At 51.4% G+C, this 27,979-nt stretch overlaps 4 protein-coding genes and 1 long non-coding RNA gene across 13 annotated transcripts; 3 read left to right on the top strand and 2 right to left on the bottom strand.

Annotated features, from left to right (window-relative positions):
• Window positions 1–16: 16 nt before the first annotated feature.
• On the top strand, window positions 17–3,770 carry UFC1 (ubiquitin-fold modifier conjugating enzyme 1). The gene is made up of 6 exons (XM_004443678.3): window positions 17–159; window positions 2,048–2,115; window positions 2,356–2,419; window positions 2,707–2,783; window positions 3,033–3,123; window positions 3,327–3,770. The coding sequence occupies exons 1-6, from the start codon at window positions 37–39 to the stop codon at window positions 3,405–3,407; spliced, it is 504 nt and encodes a 167-aa protein (XP_004443735.1). The 5' UTR covers window positions 17–36; the 3' UTR covers window positions 3,408–3,770.
• LOC147917871 (uncharacterized) lies at window positions 153–12,094 on the bottom strand. The gene is made up of 3 exons (XR_015554637.1): window positions 11,957–12,094; window positions 1,542–1,605; window positions 153–743 (listed from the first exon to the last, which is right to left on the bottom strand). It is a non-coding gene; the product is annotated as an uncharacterized LOC147917871 (long non-coding RNA).
• On the top strand, window positions 4,423–10,571 carry USP21 (ubiquitin specific peptidase 21). Of its 2 annotated transcripts, XM_004443679.3 has the most exons (13): window positions 4,424–4,605; window positions 5,431–6,051; window positions 6,852–6,911; window positions 7,056–7,176; window positions 7,399–7,510; window positions 7,700–7,855; window positions 8,361–8,425; window positions 8,680–8,783; window positions 8,968–9,054; window positions 9,339–9,417; window positions 9,648–9,755; window positions 9,857–9,971; window positions 10,184–10,570. In XM_004443679.3, the coding sequence occupies exons 2-13, from the start codon at window positions 5,452–5,454 to the stop codon at window positions 10,272–10,274; spliced, it is 1,698 nt and encodes a 565-aa protein (XP_004443736.1). In that variant the 5' UTR covers window positions 4,424–4,605; window positions 5,431–5,451; the 3' UTR covers window positions 10,275–10,570. The 2 variants fall into 2 exon arrangements, with proteins under 2 accessions (XP_087296553.1, XP_004443736.1); XM_087440427.1 differs by lacking the exon at window positions 8,968–9,054 and having other exon boundaries at window positions 4,423–4,605; window positions 10,184–10,571.
• On the top strand, window positions 11,287–15,432 carry PPOX (protoporphyrinogen oxidase). 6 transcript variants are annotated; one of them, XM_014779675.2, is made up of 13 exons: window positions 11,300–11,574; window positions 11,748–11,842; window positions 12,002–12,136; window positions 12,275–12,390; window positions 12,573–12,705; window positions 13,002–13,146; window positions 13,256–13,446; window positions 13,904–13,964; window positions 14,162–14,280; window positions 14,358–14,468; window positions 14,568–14,717; window positions 15,086–15,128; window positions 15,213–15,432. In XM_014779675.2, the coding sequence occupies exons 2-13, from the start codon at window positions 11,756–11,758 to the stop codon at window positions 15,353–15,355; spliced, it is 1,434 nt and encodes a 477-aa protein (XP_014635161.1). In that variant the 5' UTR covers window positions 11,300–11,574; window positions 11,748–11,755; the 3' UTR covers window positions 15,356–15,432. The 6 variants fall into 6 exon arrangements, with proteins under 6 accessions (XP_087296577.1, XP_087296562.1, XP_014635161.1 ...); XM_087440451.1 differs by having other exon boundaries at window positions 11,287–11,574; window positions 11,748–12,136; window positions 14,549–14,717; XM_087440436.1 differs by having other exon boundaries at window positions 11,293–11,574; window positions 11,748–12,136.
• Window positions 15,433–15,523: 91 nt separating this feature from the next.
• Window positions 15,524–21,281, bottom strand: B4GALT3 (beta-1,4-galactosyltransferase 3). 3 transcript variants are annotated; one of them, XM_087440487.1, is made up of 8 exons: window positions 21,195–21,281; window positions 20,226–20,300; window positions 19,584–19,932; window positions 18,775–19,010; window positions 18,006–18,196; window positions 17,755–17,877; window positions 16,434–16,538; window positions 15,524–16,300 (listed from the first exon to the last, which is right to left on the bottom strand). In XM_087440487.1, exons 3-8 carry the CDS (start codon window positions 19,843–19,845, stop codon window positions 16,027–16,029), a joined length of 1,191 nt encoding a protein of 396 aa, XP_087296613.1. In that variant the 5' UTR covers window positions 19,846–19,932; window positions 20,226–20,300; window positions 21,195–21,281; the 3' UTR covers window positions 15,524–16,026. The 3 variants fall into 3 exon arrangements, with proteins under 3 accessions (XP_087296613.1, XP_014635166.1, XP_004443740.1); XM_014779680.2 differs by having other exon boundaries at window positions 19,584–19,858; XM_004443683.3 differs by lacking the exon at window positions 21,195–21,281 and having other exon boundaries at window positions 19,584–19,858; window positions 20,226–20,383.
• Between the last annotated feature and the right edge of the window lie 6,698 nt (window positions 21,282–27,979).

Genomic DNA, 27,979 nt, shown 5'->3' with positions numbered 1-27,979 from the left:
TACCACTTCCGCATTTCTCTTACGCCCTCGTCCAAGATGGCGGACGAGGCTACCCGGCGTGTCGTGTCCGAGATCCCGGTGCTGAAGACTAACGCCGGACCTCGAGATCGGGAGTTGTGGGTGCAGCGACTCAAGGAGGAATATCAGTCTCTTATCCGGGTCAGTTGTGCTTCCGCGCCCGACTGCGTCTCAGAAGTTTTGGGGGTAATCAGGTGTCCTTAGGAATAGGCTCCGTGTGGAAGCCGCTTCCGGTTTTAAAGTTTATCTCCACAAATCATAGAAACTGGACGATTGCGGGGCTGGGGGACTGAGTGGGGAATGGTAGGGAGGTGGCAGAAGAGACTCAGTTTAGAAGTCACAGTGGGGCCAGACTTGCTGGCTGAAAGCAGCAGTTATTCTAGGGATATGCCTCCACAGAAGGTGACGTGTCCCTCTGGCTCCAGGTGTTCGCTCTCCTGGATGTAGGGGAGGTGGTCAGAAGGAATTTCTGGGGCCCTAAGTCCCGGTCTGCATCTCTCTGCTCCCTCCTTCGCTCTTCCTGAGGGAGAGAGACACGTTATAGTTGAAAATTCAAGTAGGTCTTGGTTGCAGAGAGTTGAGAGTTGAGGAGCTGAGCATACAGGAGCGAGACATCTTCTCTGCTAATCTCCCTTCTGTGGACGGAGAAGAAGTTTGTCTTCCTTGCAGTGGTCTCTGTCTGTTTCAAAAGCCAGCAGCTCTCCTGCTGCATGTATTCATATTCACTAAAAAAAAAAAAAAAAAAAGACACATTTATTGTAGACCTAGTCCTAGGAAGAGGATCCAAAGCCGACTAAGGTGGAGCCTACTGAGGTAGACAGAAATCATTATAATACAGGAGGTGGCAAGAGACAGGGAGAGGGAGACAGAGAAATTGCTAGGATGTTTTGAAGTAGGAGGTGAGATACTTAATCCAGCTTGGGTCTAGTCAGAGAAGGCTTTCTAAAAGAGGCAATGCTTGAGCTGAGACTTAAAGGGTAAACGTAAATCAACCTGATAAAACATGAGGGTAAGAGAAGGACATTCAAGTCAAAAGGAACAGCATGAGCAAAGGCATAGAAGCTAGAAATACCATGATGTGTACAAAGAAACACAAGTAGTTCAGAGTTGCTAGAGCATCAAATGTGTGGCAGGGAGTGGTAGACAAGGCTTGAGAGAGAGGTTTGAGCACTTGAATTTTATCTTGGAGGCATTGGGATACCTTTAAAGGATTTTAAGCTGAGGAGTGACATGGTCAGATTTGGGTTTAGATCAATCACAGTGGCGGTAAAGAGGAAAATAGAATTGACAGGGAGAAGATTGAAGGTAGACAAGTTAGGAGGCTGTCATTAATCCAGGCAAAAGAAAGATGATATCTAAACTCAGCAGTTATGGTGAGGATAGAGAGGAAAGGTCGATTTGAAGAATATTCAGAAGATAAAATCAGCAGGACGTCATGAAGGATTGATGAAGTAGAGAGAGAGGGTCAAGGATGATTCCAAGGTTTTTGGCTTGAGTGACTGAGTGAATATTAATACTGCTACCTGAGATTGATGCAATGAAGAAACCGGTCTGAAGGATGAGGAGGAAATGCTGAGTTTGAGGTATCTGTGAAATAAAGGTAGAAATTTCGATATATAGTTGGATACTAGAGCCTGAAGCTCTAAGAAAATGTCTGGATTAAAGATAAAGATTTGGAAGTCATCAGCATGTGGGTGCTAGTCAAAACCAGGACTATATGGTCCTCTGTGGAGGGGATATACCATAAAATGAGTTGTGGGCTGAGGGCAGACACTATCAGAAGGGAGAAAAGAACCCAGGCGATATCATCGAGTCTTTTGGGCCTGCTAAATTGAGTGGAACCCAAGCATTCTCTTCTCTGCCCAGGGCAAATCCACTACTTATCAGCATAGCTTTGTCTTCAGGTTTGCTTATGTCAGAAAAGTTGGGTAAACATATTGAGAGAAAGTAATCACACTTTTCTTTTGAGGGAAGGGGGACTGCCTTTGGCCCCAACTCCTTCCTCAAAGACCTCATTCTCTGCTTTTAGTATGTGGAAAACAACAAGAATGCGGACAATGATTGGTTCCGACTGGAGTCCAACAAGGAAGGGACTCGGTAGGCAGACCCTCTCGGGAGGTGTGGGGGTGGGAATCTTACATGGCTTGAGCATTTTAGTGTCCCAAAGCCCACTGCCAGGCCTTCTCTGCCTGATATTAGCTGTCTCCACTCCCACGGCTCCGGAGTTCTCCAATTCCCATCCCATAAGTCTCCCAGGCTGGTCGCCTAAGTGAAGAACATGTCATTTGAGTATGAGAAGAATGGGCAAATTGGACTGAGGTTTGGTCTTTGTTACAGGTGGTTTGGAAAATGCTGGTACATCCATGACCTCCTCAAATATGAGTTTGACATCGAGTTTGACGTGAGTATGATAGAGTGGGAAACATGGAGGGGAGAGATTAGGTGATTGTTAACAAGCTAACCTTTCTTGGAGGGACCAAAGAAAACTTTTAAAATGGGAGGGAAAAGCTGAGATTCGAAGCAAGCATAGGTTACAGTTACTCATCTCCATGTCCAGAATCCTAGTGTGTACATGCTGCTTGGGGAGTTTGCCAGACATTTCAGTTCAACCAAGAAATGTGTATGTCTGATTAGATTAGTTCCTTTCTATCCTGATTCTATTTTATTGAGGCTTTATAATTCCTCCAGATTCCTATCACATATCCCACTACTGCTCCAGAAATTGCTGTCCCTGAACTGGATGGAAAAACAGCAAAGATGTACAGGTAGGACTGAATAGGAGATGGGAAAAGGTCAAAGAAGGCCTTAGGGAAGAACTGTGGGAGGCAGGAATTTTCCCAGAGTCTGCTGACCTAGAGGGGCTCCAGGCCTCCCTCTGCTAAGCCTGGGCAAACTACTTAGCAGACTTTGTTCTCAATTCTGATTACAAGTAGTCTTCCTGTGCTCCCAAGAGGCTGCTATGCTATATGGTAAACCTTGCATGTCAACACCTTCTTCTCTTGTCCCTCTCATAGGGGTGGCAAAATATGCCTGACAGATCACTTTAAGCCTTTGTGGGCCAGGAACGTGCCCAAGTTTGGACTAGCTCATCTCATGGCTCTGGGGGTAAGTTTGGAGTATTTGGTATATAAGGGGACAAATAGGTTAGAGCCTGAGTGGTGTAAGAAAAGTATCTGAGAGTAAACAAAGAATAACAGTGTCTTCCTTTGGGCATGTTCCCCTAGAATCTCTCTAGGAAGGAGCTTCTGATGAAATAAAAGGCATTGACTCGGTGGTAGTAATCTCACAGGGTCTCCCTTGTATTTCAGCTGGGTCCATGGCTGGCAGTGGAAATCCCGGATCTGATTCAGAAGGGTGTGATTCAGCATAAAGAGAAATGCAACCAATGAAGGATCAAGCCACTGAGGCAGGACAGAGGGACCTTTGATTGGCTACGTTCCTGTTTTCCTGTACATTACTCTTCTTGCTCATCTAGCTGCTTCCCCCCACACCCATTCACTCGTAATTGTTATGAAGTGGCTGCAGCAGGCAGTGCTGGGAAAAAAAACCCAACAGTGTTCCTACTGAATTTCTAAGTTTGGCTACACAGGGAGGAGAAGGACTGGGACTTTGGAAAACCAAAAGGCAATTTATATCCCTTTCCCAGGTGGAACAATGTGAGATCCTGGAGGGACAGGGGATGACTGAAAGTGGGTACATAGTCTTTTTGGTTTCTGAAGATAACTCATCAATAAAAGCTGCTTCCTCTGGTGGCCTATGGTTCTCATTGGTGGCTGTTGACAGAGGGTGAGCAGGTTAAGGGTGAGCAGGCCAAGACCCAAAGCACATGTACAACTACACTAGTTTGGGAGGGAGGGGGAAATGGAGGATGTTCCTGTCAGGAGCTGGGGAATGAAAGGAAATCTTGACTGCTCTCCCTGCTGCTGAGATCTGCCTCTGTCCTTTAGCAAGGAGCCTGCTTTGGCCTGCAAGGTGCCTGATGAATGATTTTGCAGGGCCAACATTCCCTGCCCTCCAGGGATCTTCCCATTCCTGTGTGGAGTGCTGGATGCTTCCCCAGGGGTCCGCTGGCTGGACCCGGGCCCTGCAGCCTCCCACACTCGCACCCCTGCTCCCTGGGAAGGATCTGTGCTGCAAGCCTGGGGGCCATACTACGATTGTCAGATCTACGTCCCTATGGACTACAGGATGGGGCGACGGAAACCTATCCTTCAGGAACTTGCTTTGGAGCGATGGTTTAAAGAAATCCCGGGCAGAGCTGGGAACTGGCTGTCCTAAAGTTGGCTGCGTTTCCATGGTGTCGGCAGCGAAGCCAAGGGGGCGGGCTCACGCAAGCGCCAAGGAAGCAGGTGGGTGGAGTCCGAGTGTGGGTGCGCAGGCGCTGTGAGAGACGGTGAAGCCGGTGGCCGGTGGCTGGGCGGGACCAGCAAAGATGGCGGCGGCCCCTGCGGCGGGAGAGATCTGGGCAAGAGCTGCGGCTAAAGCTGCAGCCGGGCCCGCGGGGGGGCTGCACAGGGGTAGTAGGGGGTGGCCCTGAGCTGGGGCCTGGTCCTGGCTGGCCTCCCCCGCCGCCTCACCGGGGGACAGGTACGGGCCGGGGCGCTATGGCGTGGGGGGCCGAGGGAAGACTGCTCCAGACCCGAGGCGACGCCCTCCACAAAGGCAGATGCGCGGGGGGCCCAGCAGGCCTGGGAGAACTGGGCTGGAGGGACAGCGTCCATGGACCGCGGGGAATACGCCGCCAGATCCCGTAGCCAATCAGCGGCCTCGGCCTTTCTGCCCTCGAGGGGGGCGGACCCGACTAAAGCACTGCTGTGGTGGGAGATGTGCAGAGATAAGGGGCCAGGGAGTTGTTTGTCCTCCCTCTCCGCCACTGCCCCTGAGCCCCGACAACACGTAGGCGCTCAAAGGTGGGGGAGGGAGTGATTCGCAAGTCACCCATTTAGTCAGCTTCATTTGCAACCCGGGGTGGGGGTCCGGGGTTTGAGGGTGGAATGCTGTCTTTTGGACTCTTATCCTTGCATCCACACCCCCATTTGGCCAGAGGTCTTAAGTGACCCAGGGCACATCCCACTTGACTAGCCAGGTATGGGGGCCCTTGTCATGAGTGTTTAGATTATAGACAGACAAGATAGGGACTATCAGTCATTGGCTTTTCAGTAAAGATGTATTTTGCAGGAAGGGGGTGAGGAATATAAAGTCAAAGCCATGGGCTGCTATCTTTCATTCATTTATTTACTCAATGGATACTGAGTATTTACTTTGTGCCACATACTATGCTAGGTACTGGGGAATGCAATGACTGATATGGTACACGTGGTTCCTACCCTCAGTGCCTGTAGAAGCTAATATGGTAGCCTAGGTTCTTACCTCCCTCCATATTCAAATTCTGACCCTCTCTTCTCCTCCCAGGTCCAGCCTGTGGTGTCCGCAATGCCCCAGGCCTCTGAGCACCGCCTGGGCCGGACCCGAGAGCCACCTGTTAATGTCCAGCCCAGAGTGGGATCCAAGCTACCATTTGCCCCCCGGGCCCGCAGCAAGGAGCGCCGAAACCCAGCCCCTGGGCCGAACCCCGTGTTCCGACCTCTGCCTCCCCGGCCAGGTCCTCCTGAGGAACGGCTCAAGAAACTGGAGCTGGGACGAGGACGGACCTCAGGCCCTCGTCCCAGAGGCCCCCTTCGGGCAGATCATGGAGTTCCCCTTCCTGGCTCACCACCCCCAACTGTGGCTCTGCCTGTCCCATCCAGGACCAACCTAGCCCGTTCCAAGTCTGTGAGCAGTGGAGACTTGCGTCCAATGGGGATTGCCTTGGGAGGGCACCGTGGCGCTGGAGAGCTAGGGGCTGCACTGAGCCGCTTGGCACTCCGACCTGAGCCACCCACTTTGAGACGTAGCACCTCTCTCCGCCGCCTCGGGGGCTTTCCTGGGCCCCCCACCTTGCTCAGCATACGGACGGAGCCCCCTACTTCCCATGGCTCCTTCCATGTGATATCTGCCCGGCCCTCTGAGCCTTTCTACTTCGATGACAAGATGGTGAGGACTTGCCAACACATGTGGCCTTCCATGCCGGTGTTCCTCCATGCCTCCAGCTTTCTTGCCATCATATGGCTTTCCTTTCCCCCTTTACTCCAAGCTCCTTTCTCAACCCCTAGTTACAGCAGTTTGGACTCTCTTCTCCCTTACTTAAGTACTCTGGAGCCTCATAGACCCTTTTCGGGGTTGTCTGTGACTTCCCAGCATGGTGTGCCATTTTAGTCCCCAGGGAATTAACCCAGCTGTTTGGAATTCTTCTTTGGGTCTCCGGGCCCTTACTTTCCCTTGCTGCACCTTCTCTCCTAGGACGCTGCCTAGGCCTAATTAATCTCTGGAGCTGAAGAGGGGCGGGCTCAGAACAGCTGAGATAGTGTGGTTGCCCATTTCCCGAGCTAAGTGAGCAAGGCTGATTGCAGTCGGAGCCATCAGGAAAGGGTGCAGGAAGGGGCCACGGGGGCAGGAGGGGGCCTTGGGGGCAGCAAGGTGGGGGTGGGGAGCAGCTGGGCAACCATGCCAGTGCTTGGGGAGTTGCCCCAGGAGCTGCAACGCCGGCTAGCTGGGCAGAGGAGTAAGTGGTGGACAGGTGGGACAGCCATGGCTGAGTCCGTGGTACACTCAGCTGTGATGGGCTTACTGCTCATGGCCAGTGAGGTAGGGAGACCCCAATACCCAGTGAGGGAAAGAGGGTAGAGTTTGGGGGTGAAGTAGGGGTGGGGGAGGCAGTGGGCAATGTGCTGTTGAAAGGGTGAAGTGCCAGCTGGGACATATGGGAACCTGCTGACTGTACTCTGACCTTCCAGGCTCACCACACACTGCTTCTGGGCTCTGGCCATGTTGGCCTCCGAAATCTGGGAAACACGGTGAGAGTCATTCTCCTGTCCTTCCTCTCTAACAGGAATGTGAAATGGTGCTGGGGGCAGGGGGAAGGAGAGCACTGAAGCTCTTCTGAGGCTTCCTGGGCACTGGTCTGGAGAGATAATGGCAGTGTCTCTGCTGCTCCCCAGTGCTTCCTGAATGCTGTGCTACAGTGTTTGAGCAGCACTCGGCCTCTTCGGGACTTCTGTCTGCGAAGGGACTTCCGGCAAGAGGTGCCTGGAGGGGGCCGAGCCCAAGAGCTCACTGAAGGTGGGGCAACAACTCCTGCGCCTCCTTTCAAGTCCTCTTTTCCCCAGCCCCTTTCAGATCCATCTGCCAGTGCTAGTGGCCCCAACCCTTAAATCTGGCATTTGCATCTGTTTTTCCCAATACCTGCTTTCCTAGAGGTTGTTTTCCACCCTCTGAGCCTCCTCTTGCTTGTCTCTTCCAGTCATTAACCTTTGTTTCCCTTCCCTACTCCCACCCCAATAGCCTTTGCAGATGTGATTGGTGCCCTGTGGCACCCTGACTCCTGCGAAGCTGTGAATCCTACTCGATTCCGAGCTGTCTTCCAGAAATACGTTCCCTCCTTCTCTGGATACAGGTGGGAGAGCTGAAGGGTATGGGATTTCTCTCTGGCCATATCTGGGGGTAGGGCCGATCAGGGGCCCTGGCAGCATTGTTCTGAGCCTTGAGATGTTCTTCATCCAGGAAGTGGGGACCAATGTCTAGGTAGGGGATAGTGTCTGTGGACTAGGCAGGGGCCAGTTGCCCATACTTTGTCCGGCTGTAGCCAGCAGGATGCCCAAGAGTTCCTGAAGCTCCTCATGGAGCGTCTACACCTTGAAATCAACCGACGAGGCCGCCGGGCTCCACCAATCTTGGCCAACAGTCCAGCTCCCTCTGCACCCCGCCGTGGAGGGGCTCTGCTAGAAGAACCTGAGTTAAGGTAAGGTTGCCCTCCCTCCCTCTTCTCCCCAGTAGTTTATCAGCAGCATTCATATTCACAGAACTGAGCTAGTCAAGATTGAGGAGGTAGGGTCTAGGGAAACACTTTGCCTAGGAAATGGTTTGAGAAGCAGTGCAGAAGTAGGAGGAAGCTAGGAGGAGGAGGGAGGCTGAGGGGTGCAGATGGAGGCAGAGGAGAGTGCTAGGGATGTCACCATATTGAGGGAGGAGGGGATAATTAATTTACAACCGGGTACATAAAGGGTTTGAGGCCAGGTAGAGGAAGACAGCACGTTCTTCCTTTGTCTACATGCCTTTCTCTTCTTCTCACCTTGGATTCCCCCAAAGTCCTCCAAAGCATTACTCCTTTGACTCTTCCTTGAAATTTAGAGAAGGAGCTGGGGTATGGATGGGGTACAGGGCTCTGTGGATCATTTCAGTGGTGTTGGGGGCCCAGTGTTCCTGCTGTCTCATGGGTGCTCCCCACTTCCCTTGATCTGTGGTAGTGATGATGACCGAGCCAACCTAATGTGGAAGCGTTACCTGGAGCGAGAGGACAGCAAGATTGTGGGTATGGAATGGGGCAGAGCAGTGGCGGAAAATTAGTGTGTGGGGATGCAGGCTTGGGAGAAAAACTGCTGCTGTTAAGGGGTGTGAGAACAAGACTGGATGATGAAAATGTGGAAAAGGTGTGAGGGCTTTGTTAGGAGTGGTGGTGGTGGGAAAGGAAGGGTCAGGCGGAGGGATGGGAAGAGGCGGGAATCCAAGGAAGCATCTTAGGCATCCCACAGTGACTGTTTCTCCTGCCTGTTTGCTTCTGTCTAGACCTGTTTGTGGGCCAGTTGAAAAGTTGTCTCAAGTGCCAGGCCTGTGGGTATCGCTCCACGACCTTCGAGGTTTTTTGTGACCTGTCCCTGCCCATCCCCAAGGTGGGATTCCAGAGGATTCCAGGGGTGGATGGGACATGGGCTCTGTGACCCAACCCTACCCACCCCCAGAGTGTGGGAGGGAACCCTGTGGGTCTCTGAAGCAGAATCGAATCCTGGATTGATTGAGAAGAGTTGGAAAAGGAAATTCAGAACATGCTGACCCTTCATTCCCCTTCCCCCCCAGAAAGGATTTGCTGGGGGCAAGGTGTCTCTGCGGGATTGTTTCAGCCTTTTCACCAAGGAAGAAGAGCTAGAGTCGGAGAATGCCCCAGTATGTGGGGGTTCACAAGGGATATAGTAGGGGTGGGAGACCTGGGGTAGGGAGCTGCATATGGGTAAAAGGGATTCCATGATGCTTTAGTATAGGGAATAATATATGTCTGGATTTGTGTTGGAGTCTCAGATATGTCCTCATACTTCTAGGGCAAAGGGGGAGTGGCCCAGAGGATACAGAAGTATTGGGGAGCATAGTAAATTGGTATGTGAGTCAGGGTGTTGGAAAAGCCAATTGAAGTGAGGAGTACATTAACGGAACCTTATTTGACATTTATTCAGGTGTGTGACCGATGTCGGCAGAAAACACGAAGTACCAAAAAGTTGACAGTACAAAGATTCCCCCGAATCCTCGTGCTCCGTATCCTAATCTTCAAATTCTTATTTCTCCCATCCATTCTTTTTTCTCATTCTCCACGTTTGCGGAGGCTGGACATTTGGGCATTGAAATTTCCTTAGGAAAAGCCTGCCACTCCACCTTTCCCTACCGTGCTCCCAGTGTGTGTTCAGGGAGGGGAGTGGGCAGCATTCAAGACCTCAGTCCTCCTCAGGGGCCCTCTGCCTCCCAGATGCTCCTTAACCAGGGCTTAGATCTTAATCGATTTTCAGCCTCCCGAGGCTCCATCAAGAAAAGTTCAATAGGTGTAGACTTCCCGTTGCAGCGACTGAGCCTAGGGGACTTTGCTAGTGACAAAGCCGGTGAGTCTGGTAGGGAAGGTCCTAAGGAGCCCCACGAAGGGGAGGGAGAGAGTGGGAGTGGGGCACAGCTCTGAGGAATTTGACCATCTCTAACCCTGCAGGAAGCCCCATATATCAGCTGTACGCCCTTTGCAACCACTCGGGCAGTGTCCACTATGGCCACTACACAGCCCTGTGCCGGTGCCAGTCTGGTTGGCATGTCTACAATGACTCTCGGTGAGAACAGCCTCCTATTCAACTCCTGTCCCGTTCCCACTGCAGCCCTCACCCCTCTCCCTAATATGAAGCCCCAGGAGAACAGAGTGCCTGGTGAAAGGACAGGTGGGGTCTCTCCTGATCTCTTCCTGTTTACTGTGAGATTGATCTTGTGGGGAGGAGGGAATATACAGGAATGATCACAACCCCCTCCCCATCTCCCTTCTTCCTAGTGTCTCCCCTGTCAGTGAAAACCAGGTGGCATCCAGTGAAGGCTACGTGCTGTTCTACCAACTGATGCAGGAGCCACCCCGGTGCCTGTGACACCCCCTTTAAGCCCTGGCACCTGTGAAACCCTTTCAACACTCTTAAGCCCCAGGCTCCCCGTTTACCTCAGAGACGTCTATTTTTGTGTCTTTTTAATCGGGGAGGGGGGAGGGGGTGGTTGTAGCTCCCATTATTTTTATTAAAAAGTACCTTTCCATCTGGAGGGTCCTTTGTCTCCCGGCCCCATCTACAGAGCTCCCCAGGCCCCTGCCCGTGTACAGCCCCCAGAACCTCTACAATCTCACTTTTTGTGAATAAATTTATTAAGAAAAAATGATGTCACTTATGTTTGTGCTTAGGGTGTGGAGATACAGAACTGGGCCGAATTGGAGTCTTCCTGGGACCCAGTTCCCTCTCTGAACAGATGGGGGTGCTCTCGGAGCCGGGCGGGCGTGGGGATGGTGGTGCCGGACCCGGACACGTTTATGCCAACGTTTGCCCAAGCAATGAATGTTTACGTTGGGAGGAAAAAAGGGAAGGCAAACTTGAGACTTGTGAAGCTGCGGGAAAGCCTGGAACTAGAGTGCAGGCACTGGGGCGACGGGTTTTGCAGGTAAAGGGGCTGCCCCTCGAGGGCGAGCCACCCAAGGACCCATGTTGACAAACACTGGGTACGTTGCCGGGCGGCCCTGGCTCCCGTAGGCCCAGGCTGTTGCTAATATCAAGGAGCTGTTTATGGAGCCGCCTCCCCACGGACCAGCCTCCAGTGCCCCTATCCACTCTCCCTACAACCAAAGCTCATGAGGCCCTCCCTCCAGGGTTCTCACCCTAGCTGGGCCTGGGAAGTTTGAGCTGGGGAATGCTAACCCCGATTCAGCTCTCCCCGCCCCAGCCCTGGGGGAGGGCAGCGCCAGATACAGCTGCTCACTCTAACCCGGCACGGAACCAGTTAAGCTCCAGCTCCACCGAGCAGCCCCTTGCAGACGCCGTCCCTCCGCCTACGCTGGGGCACTGGCAGCCTAGCGTTTTCATTGGTGAATGTGATCCGGGGCTTTCCAGGACCCACCAATGGAGGAGCAGGAAAGACAGCGGCGGGAGCGTGCCGCGAGAATAGAGTGGACGGAATGTCGGAGAGGCCGAAAGGGTTGGGGGAGGAGGTAGCGGACTCAAAGCACTAGGCCTAGTGAGGCGCGGCAGGCAGAGCGCCTCAGAGCTCAGGCGGCCGATCGGCGCCCCGAGCCCCGCGCCGGCAGATAGCGTGGGTGTGGCCCTTATCGGCCTCCCCGCGGAGTGCCGGCTGGGTGAAGTCTTGAGACTTCTACCTCTTTCTCCTTCCTTTTCTCTCGTCCCTCTCGTGGTGAGTCATGGGCTCTGGGCGGGGACTTCACCGTTCCACCACCCCGTTCTCCGGCTCTGCCTTAGTTTCCCCTAAAGCAGTGAATGACCGGGGGTGGAACGCGGTATCGGCCGGGCTTCTGGAGAGCAGGGTGTCCCCCGGTCAGCCTGTCTTTATCGCTCCTTCTCCCTCAGGCTTCCCAATGGGTCGGACTGTGGTCGTGCTGGGCGGAGGCATCAGCGGCTTGGCCGCCAGTTACCACCTGAGCCGGGCCCCCTGTCCACCCAAGGTGAGTGCCCTACTGTGCCCGAGGGAGGCCCCTTTAATACCCTTCTCCCATTTCCAGCAAAAGGTGGATCCTGGCCCGCGGAATCGCCGCCCCCTTCCCCTCCACACTTTTTACCCCACGGCTGTAGGCGGTGCTGCAGTGGCTCCGTCTCGTCCCCAGGTGGTCCTGGTGGAGGGCAGCGAGCGTCTGGGAGGCTGGATCCGCTCAGTACGAGGTCCGGATGGTGCTATCTTTGAACTTGGACCTCGAGGAATTCGGCCGGCGGGAGCCCTGGGAGCCCGGACCTTGCTCATGGTGAGAGGCTTCTGGAATGCCAGGAGAGGTTCCCAAGGGCCTTCACTAGAGGATAGAGGTGAGGGGAGGCGAAAAAGTATATTTGGTGGTCAGTCGTTTCCTTAGTTTCTCCTCTTCTTGAGGATGTGCGGAGAGCAGATTTCTGAGCTTGGCTTGGACTCAGAAGTGTTACCTGTCCGGGGAGACCATCCAGCTGCCCAGAACAGGTTCCTGTATGTAGGCGGTGCCCTGCACGCCCTGCCCACTGGTCTCAGGTAACACTATCACCTCCTTACTGCACATTCTTCTACTGTGCCCCCATCCTCATATTCCTTCCATTTTCTCATCTCCCAGTTTGTCAGCCCTCCCAGCAAAAGGGGCCAAGTGAATGGAAATGACCCCCTGGAGCTGGGAGGTAAATCAGAGCTCCCTCCTCATTATGCCTTCCTCCATGCAGGGGGCTACTCCGCCCTTCACCTCCCTTCTCCAAACCTCTGTTCTGGGCTGGACTGAGGGAGTTGATCACGCCCCGAGGCAAAGACCCTGATGAGACTGTGCACAGTTTTACCCAGCGCCGCCTTGGACCTGAGGTGATGCTGCCAGGAGGCCCCAAATCCCTCCCCTCCTAAACCAGCTGCAGAGCCCCCTGCTCAAACCTGCTACCTAGGAGCTCTTCTGTATCATTTGGGAATGCCATCTTCTCTTTCTACCCAGTAGTCCCCAAAACTCAGTGGTAGCAGTGAATGCCTTCACTTCCTTCTCATAAGTTATAGTGGGACTGCTCCCCAAACCAAACCCTACCCCACCCCCATTCCCTACCAAGTAGGGGCAGTGGAAACCAGTGTAGCTTATTCCTTGGCCTCTCAGTCCCAGTCTCACCCTTAAGGTGGCGTCTCTAGCCATGGACAGTCTTTGCCGTGGAGTGTTTGCAGGCAACAGCCGTGAGCTCAGCATCAGGTCCTGCTTTCCCAGTCTCTTCCAAGCTGAGCAAACCCATCGTTCCGTGTTACTGGGGCTGCTGCTGGGGGCAGGTGAGGGGGGGATTGGTTCAAGGGGTGAAGATATTAAGGACTGCCAGAGTGAGGGAATGAAGGCAAGGGATGCTATTTTATTGATTCTTCTCTGCTTCCTCCTCTGCAGGGCGGAGCCCACAGCCAGACTCAGCACTCATTCGCCAGGCCCGAGCTGAGCGCTGGAGCCAGTGGTCACTCCGTGGAGGATTGGAGACGTTGCCCCAGGCCCTTAACACCCACCTGACTAGTAGGGGGGTCAGTGTTCTCAGAGGCCGGCCGGTCTGTGGGCTCAGCCTCCAGGCAGAAGGGCGCTGGAAGGTAGGAGAGCCCCCTTGAGTGTAATGAACCTGTGTGTTAGAGTTTCCATCTTTGCCTAAATGTTTTAACCAGGCCAGGGCTGGCAGGACCAGGCTTACTCATTGTTTTCTTGCCCTAGAAACTATTTAACATGGGCTCCCCCAGGTTCTTAGGCCTTACTGTTGGACCTTCCTCCAAGACCTGTATGATCCAAGTCTGTGGATAGAAGTAGTGCTTATAAGTGGCTCAGAGATAGGGGAAGAAACAACCCAGCTCCATTAAACATTTCAGAGTGGCCACACTGGCCTCAGTCTGGCCCACTTCCTAGAGTAATAGGGGAGTGATTTTTGTGCTGACTGCACATCACTTATCTCTTCATCCTGGGTCAGTACCAGTCTGTCCTGCCACTTGGGTGCCTGGGAAACTGAGGCAAAATTTCCATTATCTCTGTCTCTCTCAAATGTTTTCATCCTCTTAGGTGTCTCTAGGGGACAGCAGTCTGGATGCTGACCACATCATTAGTGCTGTTCCAGCTTCAGGTAATGGGGTAGCTGCCCCACCCCCCACCCCCCACCCCCGCCATTGCCAGGTTGAGGCAAGCTGTAGCTCTCTGGGCCAGCAGGACCATACCATGCCCCTGAATTGGTCATCCCTATGGGAGTCTCATCCCAAGGAGGGTTGATGAAACTGCAGTGTGAATGCCTTCTAAGGCAGGTCTCTGCCTGCTCTCTTCCAGTGTTGAGCCAGCTACTCCCTGTTGAGGCTGCGCCTCTGGCTCGTGCCCTGAGTACCATCACTGCTGTGTCTGTGGCTGTGGTGAATCTGCAGTACCGAGGAGCTCGTCTGCCTGTCCAGGTGTGACCCAGAGGAAGGGGAGACATGGGCTCAACTGGGACCCTCCCCACTTGACCCGGTCTCTTCCTTTTCTCCAGGGATTTGGACATTTGGTGCCATCCTCAGAAGACCCAAGCACCCTGGGAATTGTGTACGACTCAGTTGCTTTCCCTGAGCAGGATGGGAGCCCCCCTGGCCTCAGAGTGACTGTGAGAGAAGGCAGCTTTGTTTATGGGGGTTTCCCAAGGGACCTTCTGTGCCCCAGTGTAGGTAAGGCCAGGCTGGTCAGTGCTATATTCCCTCCCTAGGTGATGCTGGGAGGTTCCTGGTTACAGACACTGGAAGCCAGGGGCTGTGTATTATCTCGGGAGCTATTCCAACAGCAAGCACAGGAAGCAGCTGCCACACAATTAGGACTGAAGGAGCCACCAAGTCACTGTTTGGTCCATCTACACAAGGTGAGTTGGGGTAAACGCCCCTCAGCTCCCCACTGAAGGCCTTGAAGGCAGGGACTGGTATCTTTGTCACTGTCCACCAAGACCTGGGACATCAATAATAAACTTTTCCCGGGCCGGCCCCGTGGGTTAGCGGTTAAGTGCGTGCGCTCTGCTGCTGGTGGCCTGGGTTCAGATCCTGGGTGCGTACCAACACACCGCTTCTCCGGCCATGCTGAGGCCGCGTCCCACATACAGCAAATAGAAGGATGTGCAGCTATGACATACAACTATCTACTGGGGCTTTGGGGGAAAAAATAAATAAATAAAATTATTTAAAAAAAATAATAATAATAATAAATTTTTCCCTGTATCTCCTCTTCTTCCCGCAGAACTGCATCCCCCAGTATACACTAGGCCACTGGCAAAAACTAGGTAAGTTGGGAAAGCACCTGGGTTGTGGAGGACCAAGGAAATTAGACCCCCAGCTGTAACTTTCCTTTTATCCTTTCTTTCCAGAGTCAGCTACCCAATTCCTGGCTGCTCAAAGGCTGCCCCTGACTCTGGCTGGAGCCTCCTATGAGGGGGTTGCTGTCAATGACTGTATAGAGAGTGGGCGCCAGGCAGCATTTCGAGTCCTGGGCACAGAACCTAATAGCTAATCCGCAGCTCTCACCTCTTCCTGCCCCTGCTGGCGGGGATTCTCTCACCCATGAAAATAAAAGTTGCTGGAACTTGGCGTGGTCTGGCTGTTCTGTCACCCGTAGGCTTGTGGGGTGGGGGGCAAAGACAGGCAAAGGGTGCCTGGGACTCACAAAGCAGGAGCAGAGGCGAGACCAAGTCCTTTATTAGAAAATATATCAAAATCCCAGCCCCCTGAGCCAGGTCCAGAAGAGGGAGCTATTCCAGCACTGGCAGAAAGTACCCAGGGAGGGGCTTCCTTCAACAAACACACTTCCTGGGAACCATAAATAGAATAAATATTCACAGAGGTCCCTCCAGAAGCCAGATCACTCTTCTCTCCACTGAAGAGGAAGGGACTTGGGGTCCAGCCCTCCTTCTGCCCCAGGGGCAGGAGACTCCCAGGAGTCATCACATAAAATCATGACACCAAGGATTCACAGTCTTAAGCCCTGGCAAGTGACCCTAGAAAGAGGGACTCCCAGGTCTAGAGGAGCCCAGCTCCAGTCCAGCAGTGGGGAGAGGCCCCTGCCCCCAGCACAGCACTAGAGTTCAGTTCCCCCACATCTCTCTGAGCAGTGAGGAGCTGAGGGTGGGGAGAATACAACCCCTCTGATTCGGTTTCATGATTAAGGTAGGCAGGAAGGAGGAGTCAGTGTGAACCATGGGGGGCTGTGTGGTTGGCAGTAGGTGGCGGGTCAGGCCTGGCTGGGGGCCGGCGCTGCAGCATCTCTTGACGGAAGGCCTGGGAGGAACCAGGTGGATAACGGGGACCAGAGAGAGTCCGAGGACCCCGAGGGTCTGTTCCAATGTCTGCTGTGATGTTAGTATAGAGAGGGCCCAGCTCTCGAGCCAGCAATCGGTAGGTCAGTGAGTTCATCCCATCTTGCGTCCATGAATTCTGGGTACGGACCAGGAGGTCAAATCTGAGGGTTAGAGGTTGGAGACTAAGACCCAGAAAGGAATAGCCAGGAATCTAGGGACCTTTAGGAACTTCCTGGCTAGGATGCAGAACCCCAAGGATCCAGAAACAATTCCCAGGCAGTCCTCCCTTCCTACCTGTGTGGATTTTCCTCGTTGCCCTTATCTCCTCGGTGCTTCACCATCTTATAGTGTCCCACAGACGTGGGGGGGCGAGAGATCTTCATCCCAGCCAGGCGTACCCTATGGGAAAAGTGAGGGCACCTTGGAGGATCCAGAGTGGAGGAAAGCTGCTGACAGGCGAGCAAGAAGAACTAATGCCAGCAAGGAAGGGATGGCATGTTTCTGTACACAAAGAGCAACTCTTACTAGTTAGACAAAAAAGTGCCCAGTACTGGAAGGGGAGAGAGTTAAACAAAGAAGGAAATGGCTGAAGAGAATGTAAAAGCTGGATGTATCGAAATCCTCAGGGCCTAGTGCCAGGCACCCTGGGGCCTTTAAACAATTGGCAGAGGTAGGTTTGCACCTCCCATCTTTGTTTCCTAACTGGCGCCCAGAGCTGCCCTTGCAGTCTGGGAAGGACAGGGAGAGGAGCCATTTTGTCAAAAGGACAGGACAAGACTGAGAGTTTAAGACCCAAGCTCAGCAATTCTTATTTAGAATAGTGGCTGGTCTGCCTCAACTCCTCTGCCCAGCAGCCCCTGCCCGCCCCCCCCCCCACCCCGGCCCCACCACAATGTTAAGAAAAGCGCGGAAGCAGGTAATCAGGACCGAGAAACAAATCCCAACTCTGACACACAGAAGCAAGACGTGAAGATGGCCTGGGAAGGTACTGAAAGAATACATACATTTAGAAATTGCTGGGTACTTTACACACATACAGAGGACCAGAATTCACAGAGATGTCATCCCAAAGGACACAGGGAGAGGGCAGGCAATGGATCCACCATATCAAGCCCAAATATTCACACCACACCACAGATATGAAATTAGGTCAGCTGAGGCTGAAGGTCAAAATGTTTCACATGCTAAAAATGAGTTGACATTATGACAATGGCACAGGCTTAAAAAAAAAAAGTGATTCTGGGCTCTATGGAGGAGAGCCCTTCCTCCCCCAGCCCCATAGGAAGTGCTCTGGATGCAACCCTAGCAGAAGGCAGGACTAAACTATCTCTAGGCCCCTTTCCAGCTCTGGAATCCCATGACACTATAGCCTATTGATCTTATCCTTTCTCGTAGGAACATAATTAACCAGATCTGGGAGACTGAAGGATGACAGAATGGGGGGCTGCATGCAAAGCCTGACCTGGGTAGACTGAAAAGACTAAGAAGGAGGAATGGGCACAGTGCAGGATCAGGGAGCTAAAAGTTAGTGTTAAAAGGCTATGGCCAGGGGTGGTCTCAGAGGACAGGGATCCAGGCTGGGGTGAGGGAGGGAGGCCATGGCAGGAAGTCTGACCTGGTAGCAATGTCGTCATCTTCACCACCCCAGCCCCAATATTCATTGGGGAAGCCATTTATCTTCAGGTACTGGTCAGGAGTGAGCGCCGAGACCCCTCCAAAGTACTGGGGGTACGGGAGGCTAGAGAGAGAAAGATCCTTGAATTCCACAAGTCTGGGGAGACACTCCTACCCACAATCCCCTCGGCTCTCCTCCTTCCAATGGATAGTGGGTTTACCTCCTTTCCAGCACCCTCTCATGCCCTCTACCTGTATCCAAACTTGTTCATGGCAACAGCAACATGCCGGGGTCCCCGGGGATCACACACATACAGATTGTGGTCATTCTCTGGCAGGAGGTCAACATCATGCAAGAACAGGCAGTCCCACTCTTCATCACGCAGGGCCTCCCGCACTCCAACGTTCAGCAGCTTTGCCCTGTTAAATGTTCCATTTCCAGCCTGGAATATAATAATGGAAGAGGACCAGACTATGTCTGTAGGTAGCAGGGAGAAGAGGGGGCAGAGTATAAAAGTGAAAAGAGAGAAACCAAAGTGGGCTGTGGGGCAAGGAGAATCAAGAGAAAGACAAACTATCTTTCATTTTTTTATTCAACAAAATTTTTTTGAGCATCGTTATGTGCCTGATACTTACATGCTGCTGTTTAGCATTTAATCCTGACAACCATGGGAAACAGATGTATATTAGTTATCGTTCTTTGCCTCATTTTAGGGGGTTAAACGTCTTGCTCAAGGTCACATATGGGACAAATGGAAGAAATAGAATTTTAGCCCAAATCTGTCCAATTCCAAATTTGCACAATTCCAAATTCAACAAAGGAAAAATCATGGGAGAGTACAGGACAGTGGGAATACCCTAAACAGAATAACTAACAAGTCGGCAGAGCAGTGCCAGGTGCTTTCCCACATTCAACAGTCTGACTTTTAAAATTATTCCCGGGACCCACTATATGAGAGTGGAGTGGCATTTACTTGAAGTTGCCTTACAAAAAAGAGAGTGGAGTGGGGACTGGGGATACCTGGTGGATGACATAGATGCCGTAAGCAAGCTGCTGGCGCTGCAAGAAGGGGTGCAGGTGGTAGAGCAGCAGGCGCAGGTGGTGCTCCCGGGCACGGTGGGGCACAATGATGGCTGTTCTGGAGCGGGGCTCACACCCTGCGGGGTGGTACCGGCCCCCCGGTTCCACTCGGGGATTCCTCTCCACAATCTCTGCCAGCGACGGCACTGGACTAAAGGACACGGACACGGGACCCACTGTTGGGAGGGAATGGCAAGGTCAGGGATTAGAGGGGCAGGGAGAAAAGAAGGACCGCCAGGGCCTGGGAACACCTCAGGCCCCCACAGTCTGGTTCTGAGGCTCAGCTCCCCTAAGGGCTGACTCAGAAATTTCACAGCCTTGAGTTCACCATCATTGGGAGAGCTTTGCAAAGTCTGGAAGATGCAGGCTCCTTAACCTAGTCTACCTTTGTATTTTAGGGTTCCATAACTCTCTCCTGCCTCACAAGGTTGGAAGCTATAGTTAAGGGATGGAGAGAACAGAAGGACTTCCAACTAACTAACTAAGCCTGGGCTCATCTACTAAGGAAGCAATTCTTAACCCAAGGCAGGAAGAGCTCATAAATGGGCAGGCAATAGAAAGTTGTGGCTCAATCCAAGAGCCCAATCTAAACTCTAAATTCAGAGTCCACTATATCTCAGCCTCGGCCCATCTTGCAATTGCATTAACCTCCTGTTCTGAGTCCTACTTCTGCCACCCTCTGCCTGCCCAAGCCTCCTTGCCCCCACATCTCGGCTTTCCCTTCACTTCCTCGTTCCTTCCGCACTCACCTAAGAGAGGAGATCGTTCTGGACAGTATGGCAGACCTTGAGGAGCTGGAGGGCCCCCTGGGGCAGCAGGGGCTCCAGGCAGGTGACTGAGGTTACTGTAGACATCATGGGGATGAGAATAGTCAAATGTCGGCCCCTGCTCTCGGCCAAATAGGGCACTGAGGCTTCGGAAGCCCCCCAGTGACAGGTACATCATGACGGCCAGCTGGGAGCCCACAAGCAGGGCCAGTGTACAGGGCCTCTCCAACAGCCTCCGCAACATCCTGGGGTGAGGTCTGAAGAGGGAGAGAGGAGAGTTCTGGAGGTGGGCAGGAAGAGATCAAGCCAGCACAGAAATCATCGGGTAGGGCTGAAGGTGGTGCCAGGGGTAAAGAGGAAAAAGAAGCAAAAAATAAAGTCACAGAAGGGACCACAAAGGTGTCCGGTCATGCAAGAAAAAGAAATAGAATGTAACCACCAGCAGCCCTACCACCTGTCACTTCAGCCCAAGTTTCACTCTCCTCCACCCCCTTCTCAAACCACTCCTGCATCTACTCAGTCCCCACTCTCAAGAATGCTTACATCATTCAGGTCCCAAGTCCATATCAGAGGAGTCTCTGGAGAACCTCTCTTCCAGTTTTAGAGGGGAAGAGAAAGACTCACCTAGGTTCAAGCTGTCTTCTTCTGGATCATGGGGGCTCCAGGAGGTCCCGGGGGGACAGAGATGTGAGGCATTATCTAAAATTGGGAATGTCACAGAGGACAGAGAAAGGCTCCATCTAGCACTCCAACAGTGATCCTGGGACCAGCTGGAACAGAAGCTGGTCAAGGATAACCAGCCACCCACAGAGGGGCAGAGATCAGGATCAGGGTGAAGCCGGTTTCCCAGCAGGGGATGTGAGGGAAAGTGGTTGGAAAGAAAAGAGGGGGGAGCAGGAGAGGTTAGGTCGCTGGCCTCTCCCCGGGGCTATCCTGGAGTGTCAGGTTCAATCGGTACTTAACCATTCCCCTACCCCAACAGGACCAACCTGTTTGGGGAGTGGGGACAGGGCAGCTAATGGAGACATTTTCGACAGGGGGTGAGGCAGTCATGACAGGACTGTAGAGTGGCCTCAAGAGAACCCAGGGTGGAGTAGGAAACAGGCTCCTTTCCGTTCTTCACGTGCCTGGGAGCTAGCTCCGCAGGTGCAGGGAGTGTGACCACCTGGGAGCTGCAAGCAAACAGCCCTGGAGCGCGGCGGGGAGTAGGGTGGGGGAGGCGTCCTCTACCTTTTCTACCCTTCCTCAGTCCTGGGGGGTGGGGAGGAGGGTTACTGCTAAAGGAAGATAGGGAGAGGGCGGGCTGGACAGAACCTGTCCAGAGTACCTGGGCTAACTCTCCTAGAGGGGCGTGGTCAGCGCTCTGCAGCGGGTTACAGCCCAGTTCTTTCGCAGCACCCCCATTCCACCCCAACCTCCTCTTGCGTTTGCCCTACCTTGCAATGTGAGCCCACCCGGCCTCTGTCCATACTTCCATCTGGGACCCCCTCCCTGCTCAAGCTTGTCTTCAGCCTTTACCCAAAACTTCTCATCCTCCCAATCGCCCGAACCTTTCTCCCGGGCCCCTCACCCCACCACCCCGAGCCCACATACCTGATTTTCAGCTTCCCGTCGTCACCGCCACTCTGACAGCCGGGCAGGCATCGCTGCCGCCATCTTGGAAGCTGGCGCTGCGGGGGCGGGGCCTCGCGTCACGGGGCGGGGCCTCGGGTGGGGCCGCCCGGGCTGGTGGAGCGCGGGATCTGAGCATCCCGCGGCCGGGCATGGGGGTGGCGGAGCGCTGCCCGGCGGGGCTGGGAGGAGGCTGGTCCGCGGGCCGGAAAGGGCTCGACCCCTTGGGGAGGCTGCGCGGCGGCTCATCCCCACAGGACCGACTCCTAGGGGGATTCCATTTCCCACCCCGCAGACTTGTAAAAACAGCAGCTCAAACCAGGACTTTCCTCTGGGCCGAGACTGACCGAGAGGCCGGTGGGACAATTTCGGGCGCTTCCCAAGGCCTCACTATCACCCCGGGCTTGCAACCAAGCGCCACTTAGTTTCAAAATTGTTTCTTGTCAGGGTGCATCACTGCTGACTGCTCTGGAGCGTTTTTGTATCCCATGGTATTCTGCAGGCCTTAAAATAGAAACAGTTAATAAAACAAGGAAACATTGAGTGTGGAGAGAAGAAGCGCGTCTGCTTTAATGTAAAAATGTGTTTCCCCAGATATTAGAGTAAAATGGACACTCCATTAATATGCAATATGTTTATCTTGTGGCTTCCACTACTCCGTTAGCATATTGTGTTCCTTAGAAGCAGATGTTCACACTGAGGAAACTTGAATAACTCACAGTGTCTGCCTCAGAAAGCTCATGGTCTTGTGTGCTTGTATGGGAGGAACGGAGTGTTGTAACCAATAGTGTGATAAATATGATAGCCCAGAAGTTGCACTTCATTCACATGTGGAAATCCGGAAAGCCTTCCCAGAAGAAGTGATGGCTAATGGGAAACCTGAAGGACTTGTCTATTGCACATCCTTATGCTTTATAAGATTCAGTTTCTAGTTTCCATGGGGATTTTACAGCTCTATGTAGGAAATTGATAGACATGCAAATTCCAGTCCTGTCTCATAGAGGTTCAGTTAACCCCCTACTCCCCACATTGTGGAAAAAAGTTTTTGCCTCCATTTTCATATTGGTTTCTGTATTCTCGATCTGTAAATGTGTCTCTTCTTTAGATATTCTTTTGAACCAGTAATAACATCGTCCAGTTCCTCACAAGTTAAATAAAATCTTTATGGGGCAGGCCCGTGGCTTAGCGGTTAAGTGCGGGCCTCTACTGCTGGCGGCACCGGTTTGGATCCCACGTAGCCACCGACGTACCGCGTCTCTGGCCATGCTGAGGCCGCGACCCACATACAGCAACTAGAAGGATGTGCAGCTATGACATACAACTATCTACTGGGGCTTTGGGGGAAAAAATAAATAAAATTATAAAAAAATTTTTTTTCAAAAATAAATAAATAAAATCTTTAATATGTGTTCTTTTTTATGTAAGTATTGACAAAAACTCTCCTTGACCAAACTTTAGACAGGCTCCTTTGAGCCCTGCTTTCAACAGGACTCGTCTTTGGGCCCCTAGCCACTTTTAGCTAGAATCCTGCTGAGTCAGTTTAGTGAGAATCACCCACCCTTAACATCTAATCACCCTGGCCTGCTGTCAGCAAGAATTTTAAGTCAGTTTAGCAAGAATTTCCCTACCCTTGATGTAATTTTCCATCCATTGACTCTCATTTTGTTCATTGGCTATAAATATCTACTTATCCGTGCTGTGTTCAGAGTTGAGCCCAATTTCTCTGCGACTGGGACAGTCTTGACACCTATGGCAACACCCCTGAATGAAGTCTTCCCTACCATTTTAACAAGTGTCAGAATAATTCTTCCTTTAACAGTGTGAGAGTCATAATTTTACCTTTTTCTGAAAATTGCATTTCGACAGATGAATAGTGTTCTGGGCAGAGGAAACCATAAACCTCATTTCCTGGAAATGAGGAAGAAATTAAGGAGTTTGGTAAATTAAAAATGGATCAGTAAGGCTGGACAATAGAGTGAAGGGAATAGAGAGTTGAGACTGGAGAGGCAAATAGGTGCCAGATAATGAAAGACTCCATAAATCACATTAAAAGAGTTTGAGTTTGATCCTGAGGGCAAGAGGAAGGCATTAAAGTGCTCTAAACAGAGAGTATGCTCAGAACTTTAGGAAGTTAACTCTGGTGGAAATGTGGAGCGTTAATTAAAGTGGTCAAGACCGGAAGCAGGGACACCATTTAGGAGGTTACTGCGGAAATCCAGAAGTGAGGTGAAGCTAATGCAAAATAAGGTAATATCAGTGGGACTAGAGGAAAGAGGATGTCTTTGAGAGTTTTTAGGAGGCAAACAGGATTTGGTGACTGTCTGGATGTGCCACATCAGGCAGTTAGAGGACTCCAAGATGACTCCCAGATTTCTATTGTGGACCACTGGATGGATGATGGTGCCATTTAATGAGAAACAAAACTTAGAAAAGGCACATTTAGGGGGAAATGGTAGAGATGACAAGTAAATTTTGGACTTCGTGAGTCTGAGGTAACTGTGGAGGCTCAAAATGAGATAATACTGGGTTTGAGTACAATGCCAGCTTTGGAATCCACTGGCTGTGTGATGCTGAGCAATACACTCTCTGGGTTTCATCTGTAAAATGCACCCCACCTTAAAGGGTTTTGTGATAATTAGTGAGAACTATGGAAAAGTGCCAACAGGCAGCAGATATTCAGTACATCTGAATTTTGAAGACAAAGTAGGAGTTGAGTAAAAGCCCTGATTTTTTTTAAGGAGCTCACTGTGTAGTGGAAAAGACAGACCCATACAGATAGTTGAAATGTGGTTCTCCTAGAGGACCCTTCTTCTGAGCCTCTACTCCTCCATAGTGTTCTGTTCTTATAAAACTGACCTTCACCTTCTATCCCTCCTCTGTATCTACCATTTTCTGATAACTCCCCTACCTTCATTTGTAAGCTCCCAGTTTTCAAGAAACTTCACCTCCATTCCATCTCACCCTGGCCACACCCTGGACTTAGTCATCATCTAGAATTGCTACATTTCTGAAAACTTAAATTCTAGTATGCTGGTTTCCACCACAACATCCTGTATTTCTATATTCTGAATAAATCCTGGGGCCCCTAGTGGCCCAGTCATGACACACAACACAATAGAAGAAACCCAGTCTAGTAATCAAAAACTATTTTAAAATAATATAAATCTCTACTTAGTTTCTCAAGGAAACATCAGAGGCGTGGGGGAGGGCAGAGTGGAGCAGGAGCACATTTTAATGCACAGCCCAATGTCTTTAAAATCCTCTCTCTCCCATTCAACATTGTCCACCTAGATGGTAGCTTCTCCCCAAACCTATCCCTTTGAATCCCACTCAAGTCCTTACAGTATTATCTTCCAGCTTCAAGTATGTTGTCTTTACTTCACTTTGGTTTTGCGTAACAGAGAAAGGCACTGGAGCTGACCTAGCAAGCTGAAATTCTTTATTCCTCCACATCACCCTACTCTCCAGGGGGTCCCTGCAGGTTTACAGCTTACTTCTAAAAGGGGAGGCAGACACCTTCTCCAGGAACACTTCTGTGAGCCCATATTCTATGCTAGGTGTGCCTCCTTTATCATGGCATCTATCACACAGGTTTGGAATTTTTGTCTTACCTGTCTCAGCCACCAGATCGTGAACTCTCTGAGGACAGGGACAGTGTCTTCCCTTTTATCATCTCCTGAATGTAACTCAGACCTTTTGCACACAAAATAGCCCACCTTAGATCCAACAGTTCCTTGGTATAATTATTTTCTCATGCTAATACAGGAGTGGGAAGGGGACAAAGGAAGAGATTTTGAAAAAGAGAATCAGCATGTATTGACACTTACTGGAAGCCAGACATAGGGCCAAGTATTTACATCATTATATTCTTAAATTCTGACAGCCTCTCCATAAGACAGGTAGTAATATACCTGTTTTACAGATAAAGAAACTGAAGCTCACAGAGATCAAGTAATTTAAGATCACATTACATGTAAGTAGCAAAGCTTAGACTCAGTCTGACTCCAAAAATCTGTGTCCTTTCCAGATGCTGAGAGAGCATGATTTGATTCCAATTTGTAACCCAATGGTTTATTTATTGAGCAAATAAATGGAATAAACAGTTAATTCTAATTGGGAAATTAGGTCAATTAATATAGTTTCCTCAGACTCATTTTCAGGCCAAAATTCTCAGCTTCTCAGTGCTTATTTGCATCTACATTATCAATGTGCCAGTGTATCTCTATGAAGTGGGACATGTGTATGTCAATGTGTTTCGCTGTTTGTATACTTGTTTATTACTGGGTTTGTAGGGCCTGCTGCTGGTTGCCCAAAGACTGTGGAGGATGCCTGAAATCTACTTCCTCCCCTCCCTTTCTTTCCTAAGGCTGCTTAAGTAGTCTGGGCCTGTCCCCATATAAGGTCCTGTCTGGGGAAGTTGCTCAGTATAGCTGCTCTGCTCCCTCCCTCCCCTCACCCGCCTCTTTCTGAGCATTTTTTAGAACTGGTGGTTTCTCCCAGCTGTCAGCTGGTTACTCTTGCTGCCAAAGATTTTGGCTTCCCCCCAGCAACAGTCAATGGGGAAGGTATTCAATTGGTTCAGAAGCAACCTCTTAGCCAATAAAATGTTAATACATTGAGTTCCACTTTCTTCTCTCTTCCTCCCCCACAAGCCCTGACCAATGAGATGCTGGTTTTGTCACTTACTGTCAATCTGCTATTTTAGAAAACAAAATACTGTAATACTATATGGAGATTAAAGGAGTGGGGCTAGTGATGGAGTAGAAGTGTAAATGAGTAGCCCATTCCACAACACCCTCCAGAAAAGCTGGCTCTCCCACCTCCACCGCAAAAATAGTCTTTGGACAAATGCCCAGATTTCCTCTGCTTGAACCACAGAGGCAGAGAATCTCAGAGGCAGAAAGAGCTTCAAGAAATTGGCCCAACTCACAGTTATTGCTTCAACCTCCTCTCCCACTTCAAATGCACATGCACGGTACTTGCCATCACATAAAATGGTAGTCCAAACTCTGCTTAAACTTCTCCAGGGACAGGGCACTCACTGCCTCAGCAGTCATTGGTTCTTCTTTCTCCACCTCGTCATTGTTCCCTCTTTTCCCCTCTAAGACCAGACCAGATACTTGAACTGTCTTGGTGCCACTTTCCTGCCTGTTATTCTTGTTACTCCTCCTGTTGATACACCCACACCCCAGCTTAGGCCCATGAAGGCAATAAGTAGGCAGACAGGAGAAAAAGAGCTCATCTTGGCTCTTGGAGGGAGGTATGCACTCCCCACATCCATAGCAAGAACTTGTTGGACCCCTGACTTCAGGATATTAGGCAGAGTCTATAGTCTGGGTCTGGGAAGGGTGATATGGGGCAGAGCACTCCCAAAAGGGGTCAGGCTTTGCCTGGGCCTGAGGGCTGGGACACCCATCACTTCTCTTTGAGGAGCTAGTTCACTCTCTCCTCCTCTTTCACCCACCTAAGCAATCACAGACGTGGCCTCTAAGCTCAGTCCTTTTCTAGGAAAAACTTCTTTATGCCAGTCAGTGAATAAAGAGCTTCCTCTTAAAATAACACATATGAAAGTGATTTACAAAGGGTGAATTACCATGAGCACTAAAGAAAGGTAAGAAGGGCTATCATGATGACGTGTTGCTCAGGGCCCAGCCCAAGACTCACCCTCCAGAAGCCTCATAGCCCTTTAAGCCCAGGCTCAGTCTCTGCACAGTTCATTTGGCCCTTATCAGACAGTTCTTTGTACTATCTCATTGTTTCTCTTCGTGGAGGTACAGTACACAACCTCCCCAGGCACACAGTGAGTTTCTTTGGTCATATCTTGTGTTTGTACCTCACATCTACTTAGCACAGAGCTCTGCTTACTGGACCATGAGCTCATAGTATTAAGGTCTGTAAACATGTTATGGGTGGTCCAATTTTGCTAACTAGATGAAACAGTTGAAGATCACTCTGGCCTTGTCCACTCTCCTCTTTCTACCTCTTCTGGCCTGGTTGGTAGGAGGACAGGAGGAAGGGCCAGGGGCCAAGAACAGCAGTGGAGGCCATGTATACCGGAGAGAGGAGAGGGTGTGGCCCTGTTCCCATTGCTGCCGAGGGAGTAGGCGCTGTGTTGGGTGGCGTAACGTACAGGGCACTGTGTAAGGCACTGCCTGGTACAGAACTTGATCAGCAAAGCCCAGCCCCAGTGCACACAGCACACACAACCGCCACAACCTCCACAGCCTGCCTCAACCCCCTAGTCCCAGCTCCAGATCCCAAGCAATGTTTGGCAGCCCAGCCAGGAGCTGTTAACGGCAGAGTGAAGCATTCTATTCCCCCACTCTCCCCTCTTCCATCCCCAACTCAGGGTCTTCTTTACCTCCTCGTTCCCTCACCTCCACATTCAGTCCCTTCCCGAATCCCTAGCAGTCCCGGTACCGCCACTCAAGAATTTTTGCAGGGTCCACCTGCCCCCCTTTCCCAACCCTGTTCCCACCATGACACACACAGGACTGCCCAAGTTCTTTCTTAAGCAAAGTCACCTGCTCAGAAGGAAAAGTAGACCAGTTTCTAGTACCCTACTGCCCTTCAGGTGTTCTGCCACCACTGAACACCTGGCTCCCCCTCACCTCAGATCCTTCTCCATGCCATTCTTCTTACCCTCCTGACTATCCCCTACCAAACCATGTCCTGTTCCTCTTATTAAATTCCATTCTAATCTCACATCTTCAAAGTCTGCTGGGTTTACAATGGCTGATTCTGGGGATCCTGTCCCAGGCACTCAG

Source organism: Ceratotherium simum, chromosome 2 (genome assembly GCF_057802395.1).
Source record: "Ceratotherium simum simum isolate JZ-2026a chromosome 2, ASM5780239v1, whole genome shotgun sequence".
NCBI classification, from domain to species: domain Eukaryota; kingdom Metazoa; phylum Chordata; class Mammalia; order Perissodactyla; family Rhinocerotidae; genus Ceratotherium; species Ceratotherium simum.
Note: the sequence above shows the minus strand (reverse complement) of the source record. Positions and strands in the feature narration are given on the sequence as shown.

Coding starts and splice junctions, on each gene's coding strand:
- PPOX (XM_087440436.1), top strand. CDS start 11,756: ATGGGTCGGACTGTGGTCGTGCTGGGCGGAGGCATCAGCGGCTTGGCC. Junction 12,391..12,572: donor GCCCTGCCCACTGGTCTCAG/GTAACACTATCA, acceptor TCCTCCATGCAG/GGGGCTACTCCGCCCTTCAC. Junction 14,469..14,567: donor CCCCTGGCCTCAGAGTGACT/GTGAGAGAAGGC, acceptor TTCCCTCCCTAG/GTGATGCTGGGAGGTTCCTG.
- USP21 (XM_004443679.3), top strand. CDS start 5,452: ATGCCCCAGGCCTCTGAGCACCGCCTGGGCCGGACCCGAGAGCCACCT. Junction 6,912..7,055: donor TCCGAAATCTGGGAAACACG/GTGAGAGTCATT, acceptor GCTGCTCCCCAG/TGCTTCCTGAATGCTGTGCT. Junction 8,426..8,679: donor AGAGGACAGCAAGATTGTGG/GTATGGAATGGG, acceptor GCTTCTGTCTAG/ACCTGTTTGTGGGCCAGTTG.
- UFC1 (XM_004443678.3), top strand. CDS start 37: ATGGCGGACGAGGCTACCCGGCGTGTCGTGTCCGAGATCCCGGTGCTG. Junction 2,420..2,706: donor AGTTTGACATCGAGTTTGAC/GTGAGTATGATA, acceptor TAATTCCTCCAG/ATTCCTATCACATATCCCAC. Junction 2,784..3,032: donor AAAACAGCAAAGATGTACAG/GTAGGACTGAAT, acceptor TCCCTCTCATAG/GGGTGGCAAAATATGCCTGA.
- B4GALT3 (XM_087440487.1), bottom strand. CDS start 19,845: ATGTTGCGGAGGCTGTTGGAGAGGCCCTGTACACTGGCCCTGCTTGTG. Junction 19,011..19,583: donor AGAACGATCTCCTCTCTTAG/GTGAGTGCGGAA, acceptor CCCTCCCAACAG/TGGGTCCCGTGTCCGTGTCC. Junction 17,878..18,005: donor ATGAACAAGTTTGGATACAG/GTAGAGGGCATG, acceptor TTCTCTCTCTAG/CCTCCCGTACCCCCAGTACT.